We start from the raw sequence: 10,519 nt of genomic DNA on the forward strand, positions 1-10,519 counted from the left end.
CAATGGCAAAGGCAAGTATACATTATAAATAGCAAAACAGCTGGCTTGGACCATGTTGCCGGCCACTCATCCAGTTGAGGGATTTAAATGACATCATAACCCTTGAGAGGGTATTGCTAGCCAGCTGGTGTTATTTAGAATACACAAACATTGGAGAAAGAAAACACACACACACACACACACACACACACACACACACACACACACAGGTTCAAGTTATGCAGAAAAACACGAACAATGGAAAAATAGTTTGCCCCTCAGGTGCCCTTCCCCTGGGGGGTTGATAGGAAGCCTAGCGGAGAAAGGAAGAAAAAGATTTTATTTTTTCAATTGGCTTTACAGCTCAGCAAAGTCTTTGCCCTGTTGTGGGCAAAAAGCATGAGACAGTGTCCTAAAGGGAGCCAATTGCAATGCTGCCTGCCCCTTTTCTAGGTTCTAGGAAATGAGATCATTCCCCTTGCTTGGCAACTAGGACAAGGGGTCACCCCAGTGCTATCTTCCAACCTAGTTTACCCTGGTCATTTCAGGGTTAAAATTATAGGGTTTGCTCGAGCTGGTTTTTTTCTTCATTTCTGTCTTTTAATTTTGCATTTGCTCTAGAATATAAAAACGTTTGCCCATCCTCCATCGTATGTTCCTTTAATACTGGTAAGGTGTATTAGCAGATGTGTCTCCCTGCCCAGCAGAAAGTTAATCAGAGAACAGATCCTTATTTTCTATGGCAGCATCAGTATTTTAATGTCTGCTAACCCTGTCACTAACACACATTCTTTTAAGGGAAAAAAATGCTTCTGTGCTCTAGTTTTAAAATGCAAAGGTATGATGTTATTTGTCACCATGCCCAAAAAAGTCCTTACTCGATAACTTTGCCAGAAGAGGGAGAGAGAGAGAAGGCAAATGTTCCCCCAGCTGTTTCCTGTCTACAGTGTCTGTGTTTTGTAGATAAATGTGAGGATTTTCTCTAAATCCCTCTTCTGTTTGCTAAATCTCACTGTCACTGCTAAATTCAGAGCAGATAGAGCCTGCGCAATGGAATAAAGTCCTCAAAATTGAAATGTGACATTGCTCTCAACATCTCCCATCTCTCTGGATTTCTTTTTGCCTCATTATTCCTGCTAAGCAATTCATTTCCAGACTTTGCACTTCAGAAGCAATGGGAAAAATCAGCAGTCTTCCAACCCAATTATTTAAGTGCTGCTTTTGTGATTTCTTGAAGGTAAATATTTCTTACTCTTTAAAGTCATTGGGGAATTTTCTTTAAATTGTGTACTGTTTGCTTCTGCCTAGAAATGTTATTCACTTTAGAATTTTCATTGTTTCGGAACTGGGAGTTATTTATAAATTGCTGAATATGCATTTCTGTGGGATCTGAAAAAATAGCTCCGGGAGATGGATGCCTTTGCACAGATATCTGTATGAGTAGAAACTATTGCAAGGTACTTGTGCTAAATCCTCCACTTCTGCAGGGCTTCAGTGGTGTCCTTATAGAAGATTCCTTTAAATCCTGTCTATGGTTAAAGACTGTAGAGCATGGATATGAACTTTTGGATTTTTTTTGCAGGTGCAGATGTTTTATTTTTAAGACCATGTTCGTGTGTCTATGTGTGTGTATGTGTGTGTGTGTGTGTGTGTGTGTGTGTGTGTATAACTTGTCAGGACTGGACTTTTTATTACAAGGCACATACGAAGAGTTATCTGTTAGATGATATTAAAGCTTTAAAATATGATCTTTGGAGCTAAGGTCCCAGAACTCTCTGCACTTATGCCCAGAGAGTCAAAGTTAGAGTGAAGTTTAATTTGCTCTTCCGAAAAAGAACTCCTTGACAATTCTTGCTGACCTCGCATATTCGTATAATTTAAACAAATGCATACTGTATATACGGAGAGGGAAAACTTTCTAGCAACTGCATGTCTAAGTTTTCTCTTTTGAAGAGGACTATCATGGGCGAAGTTTGGACTTAGGGTTTCGTGTTGTAACACTCTGATTTTATACTCGGTGTTGTAAAGTCTCTTTAGGTAAATTTGGCTGCTGTTGTTAATACCAACTTCTCTTTTCCAATCACTGGCCCTAGTTCAAGTTTCCATTCTCAGCAAAATTATATCCTTCAAGACTTGTGTTTTTCCAATTTGCAAGCACTTTTAAGCCGCTGTCACTGGCTTCTCCATGCAATTGCCTAAGAGCTCAATTCATAAAACGTCCCTGCACTTAGTACAGCATTCATTCGCTGCTTTCAAATACTCCACCACTAGGACTTTTCTTAGTCAAGTAAGTGGCTTAGGAGTTAGGGATACGGCTTTGTCAGGCACCTGATTCTCCTACCCTCAAGATACAAAGCCACATGATGGGTACTTTGCTTTTAAAAGAAATGAAGTCTCTCTATATGTGTATGCATGTATGTGTGTGTGTGCATATATATATATATATGTGTGTGTGTGTGTGTATCCATATATATATGTGTGTATATATATGTGTGTAGATAGATAGATAGATAGATAGATAGATAGATAGATAGATCACGCGATCTTACAGCTAGGGTTTTTGTCTCCCTACTTAGATATTCATAAAAGAGGTTGTTGAGTGTTATTCTGCATTAATTACAAGTTTAGAAAACTGTCTCCAGATGAACTTTTCAGAAGTAAAGCTAGCAATAAGTTATTGCTTTCCCCCCATTCCTGGAGCAGTAAGTGGTTTGAGGAAGCCGTGTGATCCTTCAAACATAATTTAGTAAGTAAAGGTGTCCTGCCTAGAGGCAGCATTCACAACTGGATTGTACTGAGTCTCAAGATATTTGCAAGTGTTTGAGTCAGAGGGAAGAGGGTAAGGCAGAAGACTGGAGCTTGGGTCACTGTTCAGGGTGGCTACAATAGGCACACAATGGAAATTGGTGCCTTGATTGGGAGGAAAAGATTGACTCAAATCCCAGCTGTGCAATTTGTTCATTGTTTGAATGGACAAAAGGCAGTTTACCCAGGCTAACAGCATACCTGCCTGGGTGTCCAAATGTAACTAGATGCTTTCACAAGCCCCACCCACAAAGCAGCACATGTTTTTAAGTCCTGTTTTCTATTCACATCAGCCTCATAATACCCACCCTGACCTGCTGTAAAAGATCTGGAACAAACAAAAATGGTTACACCTACAGTGAGTATTTTCTTATGACTATTGCCCTGAAATTTTGCTGGGCATTTTCGTTGTAGACCAGACATCTGGAATCAATTGATATTCCATTTATTTAAGATAAAAAGAAAGGTCTTTTAAATTTTGAAAATGTGAATGATTTTTGAGAAACAGTGTTCTGATGTTTTTCCCCCTTTTTTTTCTCTCCTTCTCTTTCTGGTTCTTCTTTCCTTTCTCTCTGTATCTTTCCTTTCTGTTTCTTTTGTGTTTGGCAAAATAAAAGACCAAGAAAAGGATGAACATATGGGGCCACTTGTTTCAAACTTTTAACTCCTAAGCGAGTTTGTTATTGTTTTCTTTTAGGGGAACATGATGTGATAAAATTCTCTGGTTCTCTGTGGGTGTACTGGACTGTTCTCTGAACTAAAGGAAAATGCAGTAGAGGTTCTATCCTGTCCTAGAGATAAAAGTGCTGATATTTATCTAACAATATAACTCAGCAAAAAAGAAAAGGAAAAAGAAAAATCTATATAAAATCAATCTCAAATTCTTAAATGTTAGTGATCTATAGGTATTGTTGGGCTTATATGTGTGATACCAGAAATAACTATGGAAAATACAGTTTTGACATCTCCCGAAGTTCTCAATTCACTAAGGCTACCTCTTTCCCTGGATTTCACGAAAACTAAAGAACTTCAAGGCATCTACAGTTGCAGGTGCTTGGCCCTCGGCATTACTATAAACTCAACAAAGAAGGGAGAGATGGAGAAGTGAGACAGGTAGACTAGCATACATCTAAAACTGGCCCATTGCCAGAGTGTGGGGTATGTTCTGTAAGATCAGTTTGGAGTTTGCTCTTTTGAAAAAGGCAGTGAAGTCTAGTTGGGTTGGAATTGTTGAGATTTCCACTGGAAGTATTGAAGGGGAAAGCCCCCACCAATTATTTTATAACTAAGACCAATGCAGATTGGCTGATGACCTGTGCCCAGCAGTCCTGGTGGCTTTGGCTATGTGATGGCAGAGGGCTTCCAGGCAGAGATCCTCCTGAGAAAATGGAAGAGATGTTCGGTTGGGTGTTTACCTTCTCTTCTATTTTACGGTCATTATTTATGATGATCTGCAAACAGAGGACACTTTTCATCTTAAACTGTTTTACAAGCATTAACTAAATATTTACGTTGTGTTAACAAGAGTCAGGGGTTTAAGGTTTTTTCCCAATTTCTGAGCTGAAGGTCTGGCCACAAAAATGGAAATCTTAATTAGAATGATGGAGTAAAGTCTGCCACTGATGTAGAGAGCCATTAAGTTGAGAGTTCATGGAGGGCAAGGAGGACAAATGATGGAGTCTGTTCCTCCAAAAGGGATGGGGTTGAATGGACCGGCCTCTACTGTGAGGTTCAGAAAAGCCTCTTTTTATAATGATCACTTCCAGCGTAACTCCATGACCCTTTTGACAGGGTCCCTTGCTTACATCCTGTCAGTGACTCATCCAAGGCCACTGAAAGTAAATGCATCTGAAAGAGGTGAAGCTACTTGCCTTGGGAGTCTTCCTGGAAGAAACCACATCTTTGTGCCACAAGTAGCAATGTGGGAAAGTTAGTGATCACTACTACTCTAAGAGTGGATGGAGCCTTGAGCCACAGAAATCTTGCTTTAGGCAAGGCTGCCATTTGGCTTCTATTATTGGCTAAATAAGTCAACCAGGGGTCCCTTGGTATATTTTGCTGTAAAATGGATACAGTGACACATAAGTCCCTCTGAGACATGAAGTCACAATTCCTGTGACAAAAAAAAAAAAAAAAAAAAAGAAGTCTTTTGCAGGTTTTGAGCTTAATGCCCTGTTCTTGGAAGGCAATGGCTACACATACGTTGATTTGATAGTGCACTTGACGCAGAGGGCATTAGAGTACAGAAGGTGAAGGGTCTACTTAGCATGAGCCAATTTCATTCCTAAATACTCATATTTCTCCAGTTTCTGTTTGTATTTTCACTTCCACTTGTGGTTGTGTTAACTACTGATATTCCCTAGGTAAAAAGTTTCTCTCTTTGTTCTTCTCTCTGTCTCTGTTTCTCTCTTTCTCTCTCTCATTAAGTGAAAAATTAAAAAAAAAAACCCACCCTATAACGACATGCAGTATTTTCACAAGTCCTTTTTTATCCACAGTAAATTCTTTTTAATAAGTAGCTGGGGAATGCTGTTCTAGTTAACTTAATATTCTGGTCCATAACGCATGCATATGTCATCTTTGAATGGCCAATCTTTAGAGAATTTAAATTAATAAAACGTATTTGGCCCCAAATCTGGACTGAGCATAGTTTAACCTTTGAAAATTCAGAAGGTTTACCAGGATCTCTGAGTGGTGTGGGATTCTACTGCAATAATAGCATTTTTCATTTACATAGTAAATGTTTCTAGATGTTTTATCTCATTGAATTGTAATAGGAATCTGTAAAGAAGGGGTTCGGAAAAAGTCCACGTTGGCAAGGGGATTAAACACAGGTTGTTTGATGCCAAGACATGATCCGTCCACACCACCCTATAGTCTGCCATGCACTCTGATGCACTTTTGTGCAGGGTAGTTCTGACTAATGGCAGTAACAGAATGTGTGTGTGAGGGGAGGGGCAGGGGGGCAATGTACCTTTGCCTCACCCACACTGCCCTTGCAAGGACCAGGGAGGAAACATGACCATTCTTCTGTGTTTTTGGCAGGTAAAGATGCACATCATGTCCCCCTCTCATCTCTTCTATCTGGGCCTGTGCTTGCTCACCTTCACCAGCTCCGCCACAGCTGGACCAGAGACGCTCTGTGGGGCTGAGTTGGTGGACGCTCTTCAGTTCGTGTGTGGAGACAGGGGTTTTTATTTCAGTAAGTAGCCCTCCCTCTCACTGCTCTGTGGATTTACAACCGCAGGGAGTGTGTGAATAACTGAATGACTGCCCGTGGCTGGCAGCCGTCCTCAGCCTCTGAGATTCTTCACCTTAAAGTAAGCCTAGTGTTTCAACGGGGCTGTGGCAGGTTTTGCAGATTTAGGATGGAATTTTCCTCCTTAGCAGTTTGTCTTTTAACTACTTCCTGCTGAGAGCTTTCCCAAATCTATTGTGCTCTACCCTCACTATTCCTTTCCTTTCAGTGAAAGGATGGGACAAGATGGAGCCTAGAGGATTGCGTTTTTTTTTTGTCTCAAGATCTGTGGGTGCACATATAAACATATGGAAACAAGTGCTAGGTAATTTGGAGTAAAATAGTAAGGGGGACTTGGAGAAAGAATTAAGGGGGCACATCCCAGATGTCTCCACGCAATATGAAATCACCAGGAACAGAAGGTGAACTTCACTCAAAGGCACATTTGCAAATACACAGACAGTCTCTAAATGCAAACTCAAATGCCATATTAATTTGTCCTCTATGCAAATTGACCTTGATTTTTTTGGTTATTGCCTTCCTTTGACTTAGCTTTTCTCTGGGACTCTCCATCTGGAAAAGGGTTTCTGACAAGTGTGGGGTTACTTATCCCATAAGTAGATCTCAGGTGATTAAAATGTTGACAGTCAATAAAAAATAGACAGCCAACTCAATGTTTCCAAATAATAAACACAAATATAACTCAATGTTGCCTGGGGGAACTGATCACTTAAAGAATCTACCTCAGAGGTACCTATCAAATTGTACATTATAGGACAGTGAAAGATTTAAAGCCAATTGCTCATTCTATATAATTGTTTGGAATTTTAGAGAGTTCCAGGAAACTGATATTCAGGTCCTCAGTGAGCATGAATCATTCTTAGAGGTTCATTATCACTCGAGTGTAGACAGCTTACCTCAGTTGCCCACTAAGCTTTGAATAGCTCCTCTGATGACTCACAGACTTCAAGTCTCTCTCATCTTCTTCCTGGGGAAGGTGGTGTGTGCTTGTGTGTGTGTGTGTGTGTGTGTGTGTGTGTGTGTGTGAGAGAGAGAGAGAGAGAGAGAGAGAGAGAGAGAGAGAGAGAAAGACTAGGGGAAGGGTCCTGAATATAGCAGTCTGTGATGAGTCGGGGAGATGGGAAAGGAGAGGCTGGTGGAGGACTGATGGGTACTCATCACAGATTTGGCAACAAATAGTCTTTAAACAACTACAAACAGAGAATGAGAAGTGCTTTCTATACTTGAATGAGTAAATTCCCCCTCTCTGTTTCCAGCTAATGCTTCAATAGAGTGAATTCAGGTATTTTTCTCCCAACAAAGCAATTCTATCTGGTTCTCCGTTGTAGTGCAGATGAATGAGTTCATTGGGTGGGTACTTTTAAAATAGCAGACCTGTTTTACCTTTGAAATATCCAGTGAAAGGCAAATGTGTTACATCAACATCACCCAATGGTGGGTTGTCATTACTCTTTATTTTGCTGTTACTGATCCACATATAAAAAATGAATAAGTAATTCCACTTATTATGCTCAAGAGATTTTCTCCCTTGATAATCCATTTGCAAAATTTCCTTTGATCCAAGGATCAAGGTGATTGCCAAGCCCACAATTGTCTTCTGTTATGTGCCAAGCTGAATTGTCTTGTTTGACATGATGTGCTCCAGGATTTCCATGCACAGTGCATGGAAACTGGATCATTCTGTGCCTGTGATATTTGAATTAGATGATGAAAAATGGGAACAGAAATAATGATTTGGTCCCACATAATCATATAATACCAATACATGTGCACACAGACAGTTAAGAGTATGGGACAACTAAGATGGAAACCAATTTCAAGCCACTGAAAAGGTTCTTTTATTGTTACTACAATGATCAAATTTTAGAAGATGTTTTTAAACCCCATTTTAATAACTTGAAAGGAAAAGTTTATATATAGGCACTCTTAATGTTTGAAGTATAACTTTGGATAGAAAGTGGTTTCATAAATTGTGATTATTGTCAGCATTGCCATTGAGACTCTATGTTTCATAAATTCTGCCTAATAGAATTCTATGACTTATATAAATTTTTTGTCTGACACAGAACCTCATGAACAAAAGTATTCTTGTTAACTTTCTAGTCAACTGGACAATCTCTTTTGCCAAAGAGAAGTTAGCTTTAATTCAAAACATTGATGGAGCATGTGCTATATGTGAGATACTGTACTAGGCATGAATAAGATGCCTAGAAATGAATGAGAGATTGACTTTGCTTTCAAGAAACTCATAGTCTGATCAGGATGTTTCAAAACTGCATGTAACTATTATCAAATGTCATATGAGAAACACAATCATAGAAGAATAGATTATAGTCCTTTATGCTTTTCCTGAAGATTTTGTCTCATTTGAAATCACCTAGCCATGATCTACCCTCTCAATGGGCTTCTTGATGCCAAAGACTATATTTATTTACCATTGAATCCTAGTAGCTAGCCCTATGCCTGGCTGATATAGTAAAGGCTCGTATTTGATTATTGAACTGACAAGCTTGAATTGAATTTAATTGAATCCAATTGAATGGAATGGAATTACTTATTTGGGATCTCAGTCTTCAGAACCTTAAAGAATTAGGTTTGTCAAGTACTTTGGACAATTTATACCTCCTATATATCTAGCTATTGGATAAAACTATTTTTCTTTTATTCAACTGAATACAGTGTATACTAACAATGTCTTAGAGACTGCATTTTGGTCATCCCCAAGCTACACTGATGGTCTGGTTTGTGTCTAAGCCAATTATTTTAACAGGCATTAACTGTTGTCAACAAATTTTATTGAGTTTCCTTTTTGTCCGCTGAGATTTAGTGTGTGTAGAAGTCAGCTTTAAGCATTTACAGTCTTTGAGATACTTTTTAGAGGAAATCAGTCTTCCCCACCTCTATCCCCTGTCAATTGACTCTTATCATTGTTTTTATCCTTATTTTCAAAGTTTTACTGTGGCTGTGCTTTTTATTTTAAGCTGTGTCAAATCCATTTTGAAAGTATAGTTTTGTTGTTCTTGTTATTTTTTAATAGTGGAAGGCAGTTTCTGATCTTAGTTTGAAATTCAAACATCTAAAAGAAAATTGCCTCCATATTTATCTTTTTGCTTGGCCCGAATGTTTAACAAGGGGAATTTTCTCAACCTATTAGAAAAGAACAGTTCTGAATATAAAAAAAGTTTTTAATGTTGACTTTGTATTGACTGACCCAGTGTGTGAATGAGCTCATCTTTGTCTACAAGCACAAGTTCCACTACAGCACAGTGGAAGCATCCTTCTAGATTATCTGTTTTATGAATATTTTCCCAGCATAAGTGGAACAGTTCCTCTATAATTAATGCAGCTTCCCCAGACATTTTATGAAATGAAAGTTCCAATGAACAGCTAATTACTAATTCTTCCCTATGTATCATAGTAAGAGAAGGTATCAGCCAGTCTTGTGCTCTCACCGTCCTATGAGGAAAATGGTAGCATAATGAAGTGGCACATTGGGAAAGAGCTAGCTATTATCTTGCCAGATTGATGGAGCCCTCATAGAGGAGGGCTTGTTATAACCTCATTTTGCATGAAACATAGCAAGAGGAAAAGAGCTTCAACTGAAATAGAAGTTAAGCTTGCCATAGATATAATTTTTTGACAGTCATGGTGATTAACCATATTAACGTGTACTTTAGGGGCTCGTGGAATTTCCCTCTTTGGAGATACTTAAAAAATTGACAGACAACCAACCATCTTGGATGGTTTCAATTAAGAGCAACCAAAAGAAAGCAAGTTTCGGGGGTCCTTTTTAGTTTTAAGAGTCTATAAACAGTCCCTTAAATAAACTGTATATGCTTTACCTCGGCGGTCTGGGAAAAAGGAGAAGTAAATCAATTAGAAAAAAAAGTTGGATACCCTTTCAGCTATTCCAGATTTATGGCTTTTGTAAAACATACTTCCAATGCATAGTTATTAAGAACGGGTCTGAATAAACTAAAGGCATTCTTCATGTATTAAAACATACTGCTTTAAGTGAAACTTTGCAATGAATTTCATTGTTATTGATTGCAACAACCTTCCTAGATCTAGGTATTATTATTAACTCAGGCTTCTTTCATTTGAAATATAGTGCTCAGAAAACTGCTCCCAGACCTGTCATTCATTAGTTGTATGACTTTGGCAGGCATTTAAACTTCCTGGGTCAAAATGTCCTTGTCTATAAAACAAGGGGATTTTGTTAAAGCAAATGACTTCTTCTAACTTTAATGGACTCATAGTCCAGATTGTAATTATCAAGGATTGGGTGCTATTCAAGAAAGAAGAACCTTGGATTTAAGTAGTGGCCAAAGTACATTTAGTGTCCTTTATCTTCTCTACAGAGTTTCTGTTTGCCCCTAGAGATAGGCGATTCCACCTACTTAATGAAAGAGTAGCCAGCTTCTTTGTTTTGTTTTGTTTTGTTTTGTTTTGTTTTGTTTTGTTTTGTTTTGTTTT

General features: G+C 38.6%; 1 protein-coding gene across 5 annotated transcripts in view; it reads left to right on the top strand.

Moving 5' to 3' along the window:
- The first annotated feature begins 869 nt into the window (after window positions 1-869).
- IGF1 (insulin like growth factor 1) overlaps window positions 870-10,519 on the top strand; it is a 78,108-nt gene continuing 68,458 nt past the window's right edge. Inside the window, exons 1-2 of one of the 5 annotated variants that reach the window (XM_040491061.1) lie at window positions 870-1,216; window positions 5,830-5,986. In XM_040491061.1, the coding sequence (XP_040346995.1) occupies window positions 1,154-1,216; window positions 5,830-5,986 (220 nt within the window). In that variant the 5' untranslated portion in view covers window positions 870-1,153. Of the gene's footprint in view, window positions 1,217-3,022; window positions 3,143-5,829; window positions 5,987-10,519 lie in introns of those variants that run through there. The other 4 variants (XM_040491063.1, XM_040491064.1, XM_040491062.1 and 1 more) reach the window with 4 other exon arrangements.

This window comes from Herpailurus yagouaroundi, unplaced genomic scaffold (assembly GCF_014898765.1).
Source record: "Herpailurus yagouaroundi ecotype Mexico unplaced genomic scaffold, PumYag 182, whole genome shotgun sequence".
Lineage (NCBI taxonomy): Eukaryota > Metazoa > Chordata > Mammalia > Carnivora > Felidae > Herpailurus > Herpailurus yagouaroundi.